The sequence below is a fragment of the Podarcis muralis genome, chromosome 13 (genome assembly GCF_964188315.1).
Source record: "Podarcis muralis chromosome 13, rPodMur119.hap1.1, whole genome shotgun sequence".
NCBI classification, from domain to species: Eukaryota; Metazoa; Chordata; class Lepidosauria; order Squamata; family Lacertidae; genus Podarcis; species Podarcis muralis.
The window spans coordinates 31,690,470-31,708,232 of record NC_135667.1 but is presented as its reverse complement, the minus strand read 5'-3'; the positions used below and the strand labels follow the sequence as shown (position 1 = coordinate 31,708,232).

At 49.1% G+C, this 17,763-nt stretch overlaps 3 protein-coding genes across 6 annotated transcripts in view; 2 read left to right on the top strand and 1 right to left on the bottom strand.

Annotated features, from left to right (window-relative positions):
• The window catches only part of CISD3 (CDGSH iron sulfur domain 3), a 4,524-nt gene extending 2,546 nt beyond the window's left edge, over nucleotides 1–1,978 (top strand). For all 3 annotated transcript variants that reach the window (XM_077917316.1, XM_028703945.2, XM_077917317.1), the window contains exons 3-4: nucleotides 114–384; nucleotides 1,574–1,978. In XM_077917316.1, coding sequence (XP_077773442.1) covers nucleotides 114–302 — 189 coding nt within the window. In that variant the 3' untranslated portion in view covers nucleotides 303–384; nucleotides 1,574–1,978. The remainder of the gene's footprint in view (nucleotides 1–113; nucleotides 385–1,573) is intronic.
• Nucleotides 1,918–17,763, bottom strand: LOC114582705 (coenzyme Q-binding protein COQ10 homolog B, mitochondrial-like). 2 transcript variants are annotated; one of them, XM_028703943.2, is made up of 5 exons: nucleotides 17,575–17,737; nucleotides 15,940–16,122; nucleotides 14,364–14,556; nucleotides 3,625–3,729; nucleotides 1,918–2,631 (listed from the first exon to the last, which is right to left on the bottom strand). In XM_028703943.2, the coding sequence occupies exons 1-5, from the start codon at nucleotides 17,652–17,654 to the stop codon at nucleotides 2,473–2,475; spliced, it is 720 nt and encodes a 239-aa protein (XP_028559776.2). In that variant the 5' UTR covers nucleotides 17,655–17,737; the 3' UTR covers nucleotides 1,918–2,472. The 2 variants fall into 2 exon arrangements, with proteins under 2 accessions (XP_028559776.2, XP_077773441.1); XM_077917315.1 differs by lacking the exon at nucleotides 1,918–2,631 and having other exon boundaries at nucleotides 2,638–3,729; nucleotides 17,575–17,763.
• Nucleotides 7,254–8,834, top strand: LOC144325207 (uncharacterized). The gene has a single exon (XM_077917790.1). It carries the CDS (start codon nucleotides 7,254–7,256, stop codon nucleotides 8,811–8,813), a length of 1,560 nt encoding a protein of 519 aa, XP_077773916.1. The 3' UTR covers nucleotides 8,814–8,834.

Below are 17,763 nucleotides of genomic sequence, written 5' to 3'. Positions count from 1 at the left end.
TGATGGATCAACACCAAAACTGTAATGGAAACTCCATTGGCAGTGTGATGGGTGTGAGCGAGGGGGTTGTTTTGTGTTTTTTAAAAACTCTTACTTTTGTTTTGCTACGGCAGCCATTCTGTGACGGGTCCCATAATAGATGTGCCCCGGAAATCTCTCCCCTGAGATTCAAACTGGAGGAGGCAAAAGAGGCCTGGCTTTGTGGCTGCAAATACACCAAGAACCCTCCATACTGTGATGGCACCCACAAAGAAGATTTTGTGCAGAAAGCTGATCTCCATTCCCACCCACAGTTGTGCTGAAGGAAGGAGAGATCTTCATATACAGGGTTTCATATACAGAAACCGACTGAACGAATCAAGCATGCGGTACATGTATGTGCAGGTATGTTTCAATGGCTGGGAATTTGCCACTTTCTGTCCCTCCACCCCCATTTCTTTATCCTTAATTAAACTTTTTTTTGAAAATAGAAATTAATATTTTTTTTTGTAATTCTGAATACCTTTGAGATTCCACCCCCACCCAAGCATGCAGTGACCTCCCTCTTCTTGGGTGGTGGCATTTTAGTTATATCATGCTTGGCACTCACCACTAGATTTGAGAAATAGAGGGAATAGCTAGGTTTGTTCCATAGCTAAATTTGCTTGTGTGAGCATAATGAGGTTTGCTGGCATCAAAGTCCACAGGGCTTGCTGTCCAAAGGCACAGCCTTCGATGTCCTTAGAACAGTTCTGCCACTCGGCGGAATGCCAACTTCTTGGGCGTCATCTCTGTTGATTAAGAAGCCAACCCTGTCAGCAATTCAGTGTTCCAGCCACATCAGGTACAAAGACCTGTGACAGGGCAGAGTGCAGAAGAGGAAAGTCAGATTTCATCATGCCAGGCTGCTTTCTGGCAGTCAATCCTAGCTACTTGTTTTAACTGCTTAGTGACATCTCGTTGGCACCTGCCTGTCTCAGGAGAATGAGTGTGCCTTTAGGAGTGAAGTCAAACTGTTGGAAGGTTACAGTGCCTGCTATAGCTGTAGAGACTGATATGGGAGAGACTTGTTTTGTTGCAGCTGGGGCAGATGAAGGCGTCCAGTTGTGCTGCTGCAAATGCACCATGACGTTTTGTCTGTGTTCCTACCAGCGGTCATTCCTCTATGCTCACTGCTATGGATGCATGACCTGACCGCCTCTCTGCAGGCACTGTGGTTGTCTGCAAGGGATTCCCACAGCAAGGTTAATGTTGCCAGCTGTCAAGTCTTGTTTGCAGACATCTCTATATTCTCACAGTCCGAGGAGTAAGGCAGATGTAGGGAACCTTCACCCCTCCAGCTGTTGCTGAACTATAACTCCCATCCTCCCTGGCCATTGCCACCCTTGACTGGGCCTGATGGGAGTTATAGGTCTTATTATTGCTTATTAAATTTGTTAAGCAACATCTAGGGACAAAGGTTCCCCACCCCTGGAATAAGGGATTCCAATGGAACTTGAGTTTCTTCAACTTATTAGAAATTATAAGTGATTCTCTTACTCTCAGTATTCTTTTCCAGTTCTTAATGCAGTAACAAACTTGCATGTGTTTACAGGATAGTCAAAGAGCATCAAGGCTGAGGAAGAAAACAGGAAAAGGGCAAGAGCTCTTCTGTCATCGAGATTTTTGTACGGTTACTCAGCTTCCTGGTCAGCTCACACATTCCAGCCTGTTCCCACTGTGTGCTAATGCAGGAAGCAAAACGCACGTCCCTGCTGCTCCTTGACCCACTTCCTAGAAGCTCGCTTTTCCCAGGAGCTTTTGACCTATCCTAGAACTGTTCCTCACAGAACCCTGGAGAAACTGTGTTGTATCAGGAAGGCTTAGGATGAAAAAACGTTCCAGTGGTTTGTGCTAAAAGGTTTTCAGAAAGTAAAAGAAGAATTGGGGCTTGGGAAGTGTTGTAAGTATTCAAGTTTTATTGGCATTTAAAATAAAATAAATAAAGCACCACGGTTTTTTTTAAAAACCCAGTGGGATTTTTTTTTTTAGAATTGCCATTAAATAAATATATATATATATATCTTAACAAAATTCTGTACATTTGCATTTGTCAATCATTGACAGAATGTCCTTTGAGGTAAGGACTGAAGACCACCAGAATTAAATATAAAATAAATTAGGATAAAACTCTCAATAAAATAATATCATTAATGAAATAATGTATTCCAAGGGTTTTGCGAGTTAAATAGGTATAAATAAAGCAATGTCCTTCCATATTATCTTGTCACTGAATATGCATTGCTAAACTATATATATTTATGTTGGCAGCTTTGTTGTATACAACTGCTATGAGATATGAGAATCATGGTATAGTGTTATAATATATATATAAATTAAAAACACAAAACAATGTCCTTAAAAAGTAAGAGATCCAGGCATGATGGTAAAGAGGAATGTTCTTCTGTAGACCAGGAAAGATGCCCCATACTTCAGTACATATGAGGCTATTCATCACGTGCAGCAAACTGCCTTGTGTGGTTGGACTGCAGCCTGTGGACTGTACAGTTTCTTCAACCGTTGCTCAAAAGCTGACACCATCCGCTTGGCTACCTCATCAAAGAAGAGGTTAGCTAGTTGGGAATGCAGAACTGACTTGAATTCAAAGGAGACCTGGGAGGGAGATAAAAACAATTAATACACTGATACATTGGGAGAAGATAGGGGAGAAGAGGAGTATTACATACCCTCCAACACCTTGATAGCAAAATCTGGCACACAATCTTTAGGGATGCTATGCTCCCATTTTTTCCTGTGAGAGAATGGTGGCCATTTTGGATGCCATGATCTCACACAATTTCACGCCATTATTATCCCCTGAAAAAAGTGCTTTGGGGGGACAGTGCCCCAAAACATGCCTCCCACAAAAAGCGCTTGAGGGTGGAATTGTGGAGTGAAATCGTGCAAGATTGTGGCATCCAAAATGGCTGCCGTTCTCTTGTGAGAAACAGTGGGGTGCCCCGTTTTTTCTGGGACACTTGCAGGGTATGGCGGTATTCCTATGCCAAGGTGAGCGGCCACATCTGGCAACCTTGGGCAGCTGTCAGGGCCCAATACCTGCCTTGGGGTCTACTTGGGAGAAGGGAAATTGGCCTAGTGCTCCAACAGGCAGCTAGGTCTGCTATTTTAATTTTCCTCAATGCAGCATCACTGTTGGGCATTGGAGACAATTTATGTGGCAAATGAGTGAAATTTGATTCTGCAAATTTAGGGCTGCATTTTGCATTTCTGCATGCAGAATTCAAATTAATGAGAACATCAAGAGGAGGAGTTGTTTTTAACCAGGTTTCTACTTCTTGTGGCTGTGAAGATACATGGGTGAATGTGTAGGCCCAAATACTGAAAGTTGCACAAGTAGCTGAATAAAACTCCTAGCTGACACATCTCTGCTTATGAAAGGCAATCAATACTTTTTTTTAAAAAAGGCAACTGTGGAAGTACCTAATCAATTAATGACCCATATCGACAAAGCTGCAATAAATCCTCCAGCGTAATCTTTGAACCTATGATGAAACGGGACTTTGCCAACATGCGGCTCTTAGCACACATCCTATTGGCCTTGCAAGTCACACCCTCGCCAGGAGCTGGCATATGAAGGGCACTTACGTAAAACTTGAGCGTGCAGCTGCTGTCCGGCTGCCCTGGACGTCCTGGTTCAAACTGCCACAGTGTTTCCAGATGCTGAAACAACCGTCCATCATTACTCACAACCTGAAGGGTAGAGAAAACAGCACAGGGTTAGTGCTCACAGTTTTGAAATCAGTTCAGATACCCCAAAACGCACTGCCGTGAGTTCAACAAACCCGCTGTTGCAAGTTTTCATTTACCCTAGACAGATAGGAATTGGGACAAACTCTGCGGCTGAGTTTCCCGCATTTGGGGAAATCACAGGGGTCAGGACACCCAAAGTGCAGTGCATGAGCCTTATCCATGGCTTTAGTATGCAGTCATTACACCAATTTGAAATATTATAACAACCAGAGTTACAGTGGTGCCTCGCAAGACGAAAAGAATCCGTTCCGCGAGTCTCTTCATCTTGCGGTTTTTTCGGCTTGCGAAGCAAGCCCATTAGCGGATTAGCGCTATTAGCAGCTTAGCGGATCAGCTGTTAAGCAGCTTAGCGGCTTGGGGAAAAGGGGTGGAAAAGGGGAAAAAACCCTGCAGGAACTCGCAAGACATTTTCGTCTTGCGAAGCAAGCCCATAGGAAATTCGCTTTGCGAAGCACCTCCAAAACGGAAAACCCTTTCGTCTAGCGGGTTTTCCGTCTTGCGAGGCATTCGTCTTGCGGGGCACCACTGTATATGCAGTTTACTACGATTCAACCTGAGCACAGAATTTGATACTGTATCCAGAATTCAGTAGCACAAGAATGTGGTCAAATGAGAAACTGTGTTTCTGCAGATGGAACTGTTCCAGGTAGTGATAGAGAAAGATAAATTATATTCTGGAGTGAGGTAGCATGGGCAGCCTCAGTTCTCACCTTAACATAAAAAATGTGGAAACTATAGTCATCCTGATGCTGTTGGACCACAACTCCCATCAGCCCCATTCACTGAACATACTGGCTATGGCTGATGGGAGTTGGGAGTCCATCTATCTCTGGAGGGGCACATTTTCCCACCCTGCCAGTGCCCATGCCTGGTGGGAGTGGGTGTGTATACATTTTTAAAAACAACACAGTGTTGCAGTTTGTAATGAACCTCTGGCCACATATACGCCATACAATTAAATCACATTCTGCACCACCATGAGTCCTGGGAATTTGCATACTGTGCTACCATTCCCAGCATCCTTAACCAAACTGCAGTTGCCATGATTCTTTCCTGGAAGCCACACACTTTGGGCTTTAAGTGTATGGTGTGTACATAGCCAGAGTCAGGAGCTGAGAAAGCCACTTCCGGGCCTGCCCCAGGAGGTGGGGTTGCGGGCATCACGCCCTCCCCACGTGAGCGGGGGCTGGGTTCAGCCCCCGCGAGAGCAGGGGAATCCCGAGCGTCCACGCCTCCCAGCCAGCCAATCGGCTGGCTGGGGGGGCGTGGCTTGCCCTATTTAGGGCCGGAGCGGAGGGGGCTCGCCCTCTCTTCTCCGGCTAGCCCCTGCGTTTTGCCAGCTGATCCTGTTGTCGTCGGAGCCTTCTTGTTTCTGCCACGTGGAGCTTTCCGGGCTTAGCTTCCGATCGATCGGTGCTTTCTTGTTTCCGTTTGGGTCATTTTGCAGGAGCTCTGCGGAGCGCTCCTTTGCTCTGCTACTTGAGCTGAAATCACTTGCAGGGAATTTTTCTCCCTGCCCGCTTGCGTGCTCCGTCCACCGCAGGCAAGGAGAGCTGAAATCGCTTGGGGATTATCTGGGGGCTTATTCTTGTAGGTCTCCGGCAGTTAGAGGAAGGAACACTCATCGCGTCTGCAGCTACACCTCCGATATCCTGGTGGATTTCGGTCTTCTCTTCGGTCACCTCGTAGCTGTGGGGCTCCGGCAGCCGCCGGCCAGCTGATTGCTTCCCGGGCAGCCTCCCTCCTGCAATTTCCTCCATTTCTCCGGCTCTACAGCGATTCCCAGGGAAAGGTTTGCACCGATCGCATCGGGTTGTGCGAGGGTTGATTGCGGAGGAGTTTTTGCGAGGGGCTTAGCCGCCAGTATTGGGAGTAGGGTACTTTGCCTGCTGTTGTGGTTATTTCCCTGCGGTCCCCTGCAGTTCCCAGCCTCGTGGTTGCTTCCCTGCAGCGCGGCCCGATTAAGCTGAGCGCTATCTTTCAGGGCACGGGCTTAGTTTGTCTGCTTTAGTAGATAGGGTTCTGAGGCGGTGGCAGTTGGGATTGTGACGGGGAACGCTCGCGGGGGGCTCCTCTAATTGGCATCGGTCGTTGCTAGCCTTAGGTGATTGTTTGCAGACGTGTGCGTTTGTTTCGGGGGCCTTGGCTACAGCACGGCGATTTGTGGGCGTGAAAGCGGTTGCTCTCGGGGTTTGCTTATTTCGGCTACCATTGGGGGTTTTCGCGTTGTCGCTAGGCAACGGGATAGCTTCACGGCCGCCATTTTGATTGCCCACGTGGCTTTGCGGCGGCGGCCATTTTAGGAGTGGCAGTCGGCGGCCGCCATTTTCACCATAGGCGGCCATTTTGGGAGAGGCAAGCCACGTGGGAAATAAGCCTTTTTCGTGTGTCATAGCTTTTTTCATTGTTTGGGATAAGCAAAGTAGTGGAGGTGGGGGGCGGACTGCTCGGTAGCCACGCTTTGGTACCCCCTTCCGCAATAGGCAGTGACGGTGCTATTTAAAGTGCTTGACTTGGGAAAACAATTTAGTTGAGGTACTAGGTGGGGGGTTATTATTATTATTATTCTAATTTTCTTTTGTTGTTCGGCAACTCACTCACAAGGCACCACGTCTCCTTTACATAATACTTTGATAGTTTAATTCCACTCAGACAAGCCACCGCTGTTCCTTACATAATACTCTAATTTAATTCTTAGTTAGTGCAGAGGGAATTCATTAGAGATTTAAAGAGGGTTTCAATTTGGCTGGTTGGATTAAAAATCAGAAGGAATCAAGAGATTTAATCGCATAAGTGATTTAATTGCTGGGGTTTTAAAACACATAAGGTTCTGCATAAAGCAAGGTTCTGCATAAGGTAGAGGCCATATAGATTATTGTTGTAAATTATTACAGCGGTTTAATTGAAGTGCTTTGGCACTGCATGGTCACGCTTAAAACACAGACATAATTAATTTGATTAGGTGCTTGCTTTGGAAATCAACTTATTTGGCATTCTCAAGACAACTTGCCTCCCTCCTCGAATTTAAAGAGAGTTAATCTAAGAGGCAAGTGCGTCAAGTTCCAAGCCAATTCCTTGCTTTAATTGCTTTAACAATTTAATTGCGATATAGTTACAATCAATCAATTCATCAATCAATAAAAAGTAAATAAATAAATAAATAAATAAATAATTATATATATATAAAATAAAGCGCCCTCTGGTGCTCCTCATCCGTGGTGTTGCTATCCAGTGAAGACAATTCTGAGCTACTGGGTCCAGTGCGGGCAATACTGAGCTAAGGATTGTCTGGAGTTTTACTGGTGTTTACTGGTGAGCACTATCTTGAACTGGTTTTGTTGGGTGTACTAATTATCTTCCCATTAAAGTTTTGCCAGTGCAGACGTTACTGAACTGCACACATTACCCGTGCTACGTGGCTTGTGTTTCATTTGATCAAGGTAAGCAAGAGTCTAGATAACATCATGTCTGGTCAAGGAAACCAAGCCAACTCCAACGCATCTGGGGGGCCTCAGGGGAATCAGGAGGATCCACAACCCTTTGTAATCCCAAGTAACCCTCAAGCCTTGGCAGAGTTTTTCACTGCTTTCCAGGACTTCTATAGGAACAGGTCTTCAGGACAAGGGGCAGCAACACCGGCAGCACCAGTGGCAGGGGCAGCGGCACCAGCGGTGGCGGTATCCGCACCAGATGTACCGAGAGCGTTCACACAGGACTTCATTCCGGATACACAACCCAACGAGGTGCAACTTCCCGGCACTTCTGCGGTCACGGTGGCAGCTCTGAAAGCAGCCAAGGAGTCAACACCTCGGCCCAAAAGGAATACCCGGGCACAGTCGGCCGCCCCGGGCAAGGCAAAAGGGGCCCCGAGGGGAGGCAAAAAGGGTAAGGCTTGCGTTCATTGTCCTGGGGCGACTAATCTGCAAAAGGATCCAGGTGTTCCAAGTCTCTTTCAGAACCCGCCACTGCAGGCGGCACCAGTCGAGGATGCATCAAGTTCTTCTGCCGACGAGGAAGCCCTGGGGCCACAAGCAGCGCAGGCGATCACCGTGCCGGACCAAACCATACCCGAGGCCCAGTCTGGGAAGAGGAAGGAGAAGAGAAAACACACCTCAAAGAAGAGTAAGAAGAGTAGGCATTCGGATTCAGAGGATGATTCAGGTACCTCTTCTTCCTCCGATTCGGATAGCGATGCTCCCAGGGAGGAGTACTGGGGCCACGGGGAGGATTGTGTGGGTCTCCCTTTATGGGTGCATGAGAGAAGGGCTAATTCCTATAGAAAATCCTTTAATGGGACCCTTGAGTGGAAGAATGGCGCCTTAGTGCAGGATGTTAAAACGTCCACTAATCTATCTACGGATTTCATCGTAGGCTCTCATTTATCTCAGAGAAAGAGGAATAAGATCCTCAATGGAGAGTATATAGATATATTCAGATTGCTACCTCCAGCAAAGATTACGGGTAGAGGGGAGAAGAGGCGCCAGTATGGTAGACGCAGGTACAGGACTCCTAGAGCCGAACGTACTTTTGACAACTGGCTGGATGGGTTCCAGGTGTTTATGGGTGTCGTCAGCGCGGCTTATCCAAAGCGGGCGATGCACTTGATTGCGTACCAGGCTCATGTTAGGAGGGCGCGGGATTTAGCGGGAGATATTGCTGCCATTAATTATGATGAAGACTTCCGCAGAAATGCGTCACTGTTGTCATCCACGCGCTGGGATCTGAGGGACCAAAACTATTGGTCAGAGCACGTGGGTCCCTTCGTTGAGAAGAAGCACCAGGAGTCGTCGAAATCTTGGAAGACCGCTGCGAAGCAGAGGCGTCTGTGTTGGGAGTACAACAAGGGGGTTTGTGCACGGGCTGTCTGTAAGTACAGCCACGAGTGCGATAAGTGTCTTGGTAACCACCCAGCCACTGCCTGCATTAAAGGGAAGCAGCCCTTTCGGGGTGGGAGAGGTGCCTACAACCAGGGACCTAGAGGTGGCCACGGAGCGCCATTTGGACCCCAGGGAAACAGGCAGTAACCTCAGTCTGGGATTGGCCTGGTCCCCCATCAAGTTGACCCCGTTAAAAAACCTTTTAGACCATTACCCCAACAGGACTGCAGCAGCGTATTTATGGGAAGGCTTTAGTACCGGTTTTAGGATCCCAGTAGCCTTTCCCCCCAATTCAGGAGATCCTCCAAACCAAAAATCTGTGAGGGAGATGCCCGAGGTTGCCCAAAAGAAAATTAGTAAGGAAATCAAAGCAGGAAGGGTAGCCGGCCCCTTCCTAGTCCCTCCAATTGAAGGCCTCCATTTATCCCCGTTAGGCATAGTCCCCAAAAAAGCGCCTGGTGAGTATCGCATGATTCACAACCTTTCCTACCCAAAGGGCGGGTCTGTCAATGATGCGATACCGCAGGAACTCTGCACAGTGAGATATGCCACTTTTGATCAAGCGGTACAACTCATACGCAAGTTCGGTAGGGGGGCGCTGCTGGCGAAATGTGACATTGAGTCGGCCTTTAGACTCCTGCCAGTTCATCCGGAAGATTTCCGGTGGCTTGGCTTCAAATTTGAAGGGGCGTATTTTGTGGACAAGGCAATGCCCATGGGCTGCTCTGTGGCCTGCGCAGCCTTCGAGGCATTCAGCACCTTCCTGGACTGGGCGCTCCGCTTCAAAACCGGGGCAGAGGGCGTGTCGCACTACCTGGACGACTTTATCCTCGTGGCGGATAGCAGGCTAAAATGCTCAGAGCTCCTTGAAGCATTCACATCATTAGCGGGGGAACTGGGGGTTCCGCTAGCCGCCGACAAAACGGAGGGCCCGGCTACGACAATGGTGTATTTAGGTATTGAGCTGGACACTGTCGCTCAGACCTCAAAACTTCCCAGGGAAAAACTCATCGCGCTAGGTGACCTTATTCGGCAGCTGCTCCCCCTAAGAAAAGTTACACTCAGGCAAATCCAGTCACTGTTAGGACACTTAAATTTTGCTTGCCGCGTGGTTTCCCCTGGCCGCCCATTCTGCGGCCGCCTCGCGAAGTTGTCAGCGGGTCTGCGTTCCCCTCATCATAGGGTTCGGCTATCCAAGGAAGTGAAGTCTGACCTGGAAGTCTGGTTGCAGTTTTTGCAGAACTATAACGGTATTTCCCTGTGGCAGGACAACCTGTCGCTGCAGGTTGACTTCCAGGTCCATTCGGATGCTTCCGGCTCTCTGGGGTTTGGTGTTTACTTTAGGGGCCAATGGTGTGCCCAGCGTTGGCCCGCCGCCTGGCAAGGGGGTCCCATTACTAGAGACTTAACCTTCCTCGAGTTCTTTCCAATTGTAGTGGCGGTGCACTTGTGGCCTGAAACCTTTAGAAACCATAGGGTGTGCTTCCACACAGACAACCAGGCCGTAGTGGCGGTACTTTCCAGGCAGGTCGCACGGTCACCAAGGGTAGGCGGCCTCCTGCGCTCTTTCGTTCTCCGGTGCTTAGAGCTCAACATACACTTCTCAGCAAAATTTGTGCCTGGTGTAAATAATGACATTGCGGACGCCTTATCTCGCTTTCAGATGGACCGCTTCCGCTCATTAGCACCGGATGCAGAGCTGCTGCCTCAGCCATTCCCGGAACATCTGTGGAGGCTCGGGGACCAGAGGCGTGGGGACCAGAGTCCTGGGAGCCGGAAGTCATTCAGGGAGTAATGGCCTCAGTGGCACCTTCCACTTTGAGATCGTATAAGAAGGCCTGGGCGGATTTTTTAAAATTCCGCAGCAAAACCCGCACCATCAGAAGCAGTGCCCCTCCCGTCAAATCAGAGGTGCTAGCGTACCTAGTTTACCTGAGACGCTTGGGCCGCGCCCCTAGAACCCTCAACCTTCAAGCCGCGGCAATTTCATTCTTTTGCAAGACGGTATTTTCCACTGATCCTTGTGACGATTTTGTTATACGAAGGACGCTAGAGGGTTGGCGCAGGCTACAGCCCCCAAACCACGATATGAGGAGGCCGATAACATTCGACATCCTTTCCCAAATCCATAAAAAATTGCGAACAGTATGCTGGTCAAAGTATGAGGCACGATTATTTTCTGCGGCTTACTCCATTGCCTTTTTTGGAGCTCTGCGTGTGGGTGAGTTAGTTTATGAAGCGGGTCAGCACGGTTTCTCCCGGGGCTTGCTGCTAAGTGACGTTACCCTGTCACGGGAGGACCTGGTAGTACGGATACGCAGCTCTAAAACAGACCAGTATGGGAGGGGGGCTCTTGTTCAGCTAATGGCCACCAATAGCCCTGGCCCATGTCCAGTTAAAGACACAAGGCGCTTCTTATCCCTGAGGGTCAACTCGGCAGGGCCTCTGTTGATACATGCAGACGGTTTACCTTTGACGCGTCACCAGTTCACTCGGGTCATGCGCCTAGCTCTGGCAGCATGCGGCATCCCCGCAGCAGATTTTGCTTCACATTCTTTTAGGATAGGAGCAGCCACCACGGCAATGCACCTGGGTCTTACGACTGAGAGGATTAGGGACTTAGGGCGCTGGAAATCTGACGCATACAAACGCTATTTGAGGAAAAATTTGTGACGGTGACTGACCATGGTCTGTTTTTCAATTTCCTACAGGTGATATGGGGGTGCGCGTCTGGATTATCGGGCACAGTATTGTGCATTGGGCCAGGGTCCGCGCCATCATTGCCGGTCTCGGGCCGCACCTGGGCCTACCTGACGTCACCATTTCCTGGGTCTCCCGGAGGGGAATGCGCTGGGCCGAGTTGCTGCCCGCAGTTAAGGCCAGAGCTGCAGTGGAGGGCCCCCCAGACGCTTTATTGATACAATTGGGTGAAAACGACTTAGCCTACAGGAAGGCAGTTGACTTGCAGTGGCACATTTTTAGCGACTTCGAGGAGCTGAAGGCCGCTTACCCGAATGTCACAATTATTTGGGCCTCACTGATGGAGAGGCGGATTTGGAGAGACTGCAGGTGCCCGATAGCTATTAATAGGGCTAGGAAAGCCTTGGATCGGGCGGTGGTGCGTAGAGTGGCAGCCCTGGGTGGGATGGTGATTGGCCACCCGGGCATTCGTTTCAACCTTGAGGCCCTCTACCGGTATGATGGCGTGCATCTTTCGGATGCTGGTAATGATGTCTGGCTTAGGGATATTGCAAAGGGGTTAATGGAGTGGATTCAGGCATGAGAGTATTGGCGGCGAGCGGCTGCTCGGTGGCGGTAGGCATTGGTAAGATGGGGTTAAGAGGATGTGTGGGGGGGGAGGGACGCCATCACCTCCCCCCAATGAACGAAGGGTGGTCCGTTAAAGGACTCCGGGGGGGCGTGGCCCTGTCCGAAGCCTATGGAGGTGAGGGCCAAAGGCACGCCCCAGAGCGGTGACCCGGGGGAGCTCTTAGCCGACGTGCCTCAGCGGGAGACTCCCCCGATTAGTGTTAACCCTTCCCCGTGTCTCCAGCAAATGGGCTGGAGCCGGATAGTCGATAGGACCAATGCCTAAGCCAATGCCTCTCATTCCTGAATTCAATAAAGTTGTGGCCTAATTCGCCCAATTAACCTTAATTATGGTGTCTCGTGTGTTTATTTATCTTGGTGGGGGGCGGGAACTCGCCACGCAAAGCCACTTCCGGGCCTGCCCCAGGAGGTGGGGTTGCGGGCATCACGCCCTCCCCACGTGAGCGGGGGCTGGGTTCAGCCCCCGCGAGAGCAGGGGAATCCCGAGCGTCCACGCCTCCCAGCCAGCCAATCGGCTGGCTGGGGGGGCGTGGCTTGCCCTATTTAGGGCCGGAGCGGAGGGGGCTCGCCCTCTCTTCTCCGGCTAGCCCCTGCGTTTTCCCACCCTCCCTCCCTTTAGTTGGGGTTCTTAGGTAGGTCTGACTTTGCTATGGACTTCGGTCTGTCGCCGCAAGGGGCATGGTAGGAATTTTTCCCAATTGGTCATTTACAGCCTTTTGGTTTTTCGCCTACCTCGTAGCAACTCGTCACAACTTTTCGGCATTGGCGGTAGGCATTGGTAAGATGGGGTTAAGAGGATGTGTGGGGGGGGAGGGACGCCATCACCTCCCCCCAATGAACGAAGGGTGGTCCGTTAAAGGACTCCGGGGGGGCGTGGCCCTGTCCGAAGCCTATGGAGGTGAGGGCCAAAGGCACGCCCCAGAGCGGTGACCCGGGGGAGCTCTTAGCCGACGTGCCTCAGCGGGAGACTCCCCCGATTAGTGTTAACCCTTCCCCGTGTCTCCAGCAAATGGGCTGGAGCCGGATAGTCGATAGGACCAATGCCTAAGCCAATGCCTCTCATTCCTGAATTCAATAAAGTTGTGGCCTAATTCGCCCAATTAACCTTAATTATGGTGTCTCGTGTGTTTATTTATCTTGGTGGGGGGCGGGAACTCGCCACGCAAAGCAGTCTTGTGAGATGAAAGCACAGCACAATGGGTGGCCATCTCTCCCCCTTTCTGGAAATGTGGGCAGTGGATTTGCTGCTCTCTATGAAGAAGAAGAAGAGTTTGGATTTGATATCCCGCTTTATCACTACCCGAAGAAGTCTCAAAGCGGCTAACATTCTCCTTTCCCTTCCTCCCCCACAACAAACACTCTGTGAGGTGAGTGGGGCTGAGAGACTTCAGAGAAGTGTGACTAGCCCAAGGTCACCCAGCAGCTGCATGTGGAGGAGCGGAGACGTGAACCCGGTTCACCAGATTACGAGACTACCGCTCTTAACCACTACACCACACTGGCTCTCAAGCAAACGATGGTTGGTCACTCACTCCTGCAGACACTTTAAATACTGGGTGTTTGGACTCACACCTTCTGACATGCCTGGGGGAAAACCGGGATGCAAGTCTTTTGCAATCCCAGGTCACAAAGGTGGAGATAACAGAAATCTCCACATCTATAGTTTCAACATTGCAGGCCCTCACACCAGCAAGTTCCAAAAGACCCTGTGTTGGGAGCAACAGGACTCTTTGCTCTGGTGAATTAGGTTTTTGAAGTTTCCAGTGTCCACTGACATCATTTCTCCCTGGGTGTTGTTTATCGCCATGTGAAGGAAGCATGTGCCAGAGAGGGGAAGTGAGTCAAAGAGCTGCTACATCATAAAACTGAAACCAGATTAAAACTGGTTTGATGGCAATAGCTTTCACCCGGCAAATTCCGGAAATCATAATCCTGGACCGCAAGTTACTAAGAAAAAATAACTCTGTGTGTTTGCTTGGCTTAACAGTTTTCAGAGTTCAGTGCAGGTAGCCTTGACAACTAAAACAACCCCACTTGACACAGAGGAGCCCTTAGCCCAAAGAAATGAAGATCGTAAGCATTTCTCAGATTTCTGCTAATGGTCAGGGAGAATGGTAGTTGTGGTTCAGCAGAACTGGATGGCTAAAGGGTCCCCCCATCCCTGGATAGCACTGCCAGCTCACAAATGGCTGGGATCCTGGGATAAAATCTTCCAGGTGAGTAAGTGTGGCTTCTGCAAGGGGATATAATTCAATCCCTTAGTTTATAAAGTGTCCTGTGACAAAACAAGAGCGCATGAAACTTCACCAGCAAGGTCATCCAAGGAAACACCCAAAGCATAAGTCCCATCCTCCAATGCTTCCTTACCCGGATCTGATGGTGAGGCACCAAGGATATGTCGGAGGAGTAGCGCTCTACCACAGGAGGGAATCCCACTTCCAGTTCAGCCTGCAGGAACCCGTTGCGATGGGAAATGATGCGGGAGCCGGTGCACCAGGGCACAAACAACCGGTAGCTGCCCACATCTGCCACCGTATTGTAGATCTGCTCAATGGCATACCTGCAGGAGAAGGTGGTGAAAAGGCAACGAGTGAGAATGATCAGCCTGGAGTGGTGGGAAGTGGCAAAGCACAAAGGCTGTATAAGGAACATGTCTTCCTTCCTTCCTTCCTTCCTTCCTTCCTTCCTTCCTTCCTTCCTTCCTTCCTTCCTTCCTTCCACACACCCATCTAATATATATGGGAACTGCTCTTCTTGAGCTAAGCATCACCACAGAGCCTGTTTCTGATCTCTGGCATGTGTGAACTAAAAAAATAAGAGGGTGTTTCTGAGTCATGTGCAGAGTGCAGCAAGCAGAGGACTGAGGCAGTAGTGTCAGCTAAGTTGTTCTCAGAGAAGAGCTATTTCAATGGGTCCCACTCTGCAAAAGATTAACATGGGATGCAATCCTCTCTGCTGAACTACAAGACCGATTGTAGTGCCCCAGTCATGTAAAACACAACAAAACGCACAACTCCCATCAAACAGAAAAGTGTTGCTGCAGAGTGCTAGGAACAATGGGTGAAAATGACAGGGAGGCAGATTTTGGCTAAATGTTATGCAAAACTTCGTAACAGTAAAAGCTGTTTGACAGTGGAACAAGCTGCTGCAGGAGAAGCTGGGCTCACCTTTGCTAGAAATATTTAAGCAGAATCTGGATGGTTATCTGTCAGGGAAGCTACCTTATGCCAAGTCAGACCATTTGCTCATATAGCTCAGCATTGCAGACAGCGACTGTCCAAGATTTCAGGCAGGACACATTCCCAGCTCTCCCAGAAGATGCTGGGAATTGAACCCGGGACCTTCTGCATGCAACGCAGATGTTCTCCTACTGAGCTATGGTAATGAACTGTAGTAGCATCCAGCACTGAAGAACTTGCACTCGGAGGGGGGATGAGTGGGCGGGTTAGACTAGATGTCCTTTTGGTTCTTTTGTGTATGATTTTATCAGGGGGATGAGTTCTCTGACATGCCTGTTGTCTATATGCAAGCTGTTTGTTCTTATAATTTGAGAGATCACTGGTTGTTGTTTTCTGGCTTTTATAGCAGGGCTGTCCAACAGGCACTGCTGGTACAGTAGATCCTGAGCAACCGCCCCTTCCCCCCAAAAAAGCTCGACAACTTTGGGTCTTCCTTTCCTCTCCACCCAAAAAACCTCAACAACTTTAGTCAATCAAATGGGTAGATCACCTCCAAAAAAATTTTATAATGGGAGTAGATTGTAGTCTCTTGGAAGTTAGACACCCCTGTTCTATAGCATGAAATTTAAATGTATTTATTTTTTAAAGGAGGATCGCTTCCATCATGCAAACCCATGTTGGCAATTTAGCTTGGATAAAGTTTTACAACTCTCGGTGAGACCTAAGCTAGGTGGGTGTTTCTCTCATTCTTTCGGCATACTTACGGGAGCTGACGGACTTCTGCATACTCCATTCGCTTGGCACCAAGCAGGGGGGCTGCCAGACTCAGGAAGGGCCGGCTCTGCTGTTTGGTGGCTGACCATGAAGCCAGGGAGGAGCAGGTCTTCAGGATGCAAGGGGCAAGAACCCCTTTGGAGCTGAAGCGCCTGCAAGGTGTCAAATGCAATCTGCGCGGAAAGAGGAAATAAAGCACCAAATAAGGGAATCTATAAGGAGAAGGGAGTGTCCATTTCTCAGCCAGAGGGGGAAATGGGAAGCTACCACTATTGAGAAATCAGCACCTTCTTAGAAGTACCTAGAAGGGGAAGGTGGGAAATGGTCAAACTAGTTACATCCAGTTTTTTCTTGAGCTGATCTTTTGTTATTAAGTAGTAAGGCATGTTCTAATATGGGCACAGGCCATCCCAAGTGAAACATATTAAGGCTGCAATCCCAGGCATGCTTAGCTACGGAGCCGGCTCTGCCATTAGGTAGCCAGAGACGGCTGCCTCAGGCAGCACAAGCTCCTAAGGGGCACCTTGCCTGCCCCATTCACTCCTCCACTGGCAAAGAAGCACTGATTTTGGCCAAAAATGACCAAAATTCTCCGCCAGCAGCAGAAGCAGCAGGGCAGGAGGGAAAGCAGCACTGGCAGCAACAGGTATGGCGGCAGGGGCAGGGCAGGGCAGTTTGCCTCCAGCAGTGGGACAGGACACGATACCCTTACATATCCTACATATCTAGGTGTTAAGTCCCATTAAACTCAATTGGACTTGCTACTTCCGAATTAAACTGGCTGCACAACCTATTGTTTTTAATGGGACAGTTGTGACTGACTATAATGTCACTCCCTCACTGAAATCCATGGGAATTTAGGATGTTATATTTTGGAAGGATAGCACCCTATTTTAATTAATTAATCGCTAATAATAAACACAATCAAGGAGAATGCATTGTTTTTATTGATACTACATAATTCACTTCAATTATTATTCGTTTAATAATAGTTGGAATGATTTAAAACATCTCTGCTAAAATGTTATGGTAAGGTCCATTCACTTAAATGGGACCTTAGCAGCTGAAACCTATGCATAGAACCTATATACACAGAAGTAAACCCCAATGAGTTCAGTTCAGCTTATTCCCAATTAGGTCTGTTAAGGTTTGCAGCCTAATTTTGGCAGGATTACATGCCGTTTATATACTTCAGCTGCTGCTTTTAGTGTTTAACTTCTATTTTATTTTAACATCACAGTTTATTTTGTGTGTGCTGTAATTGATATTTTAATTGGTTAAATTCCATGGTTAGCCACCTGCAGCTTCTTGATAGGAAAAGGCAGAGTATCCGCGTTTTTAAAGAAACCACAGACATATACTCGAATATTGCTATTAACCTTAAAACTACTATTCAAATAGCTCAGTCAGTAGAGCATGAGACTCTTAATCTTGCACTTTGGGCAAAAGATTCCTGCATCCTATGATTCTGTAATTCAGAAGGGGTCTCTATGACGGGCGCTCAGCCGCCCAAAAGCTCTCCGGGCAGAAAGTTTGCGCCTTTGGGAGAAGGCAGAAACGGCGGGGAAGAAGCCGGATCCCCTGATCTCCAAAACCTCCCTTCTCCGATCAGCCCCCTCTCTTACCCGGCTCCTTTCGAGCATCGCGGGCGGGAGCCCATCTCCACCAAACCCCGGACGGCGAGGCGACTGCTTCTTCCTGCCATTGTTTCACGCTGACCAAGAGAGAACCGAGTGCTCGGAACGGACCGGCGGCTCGCCTAAAAAGTTACCCAGATCCAAGTGCGTCATCGCCGGGGAGGGTGGGCGCGCGTC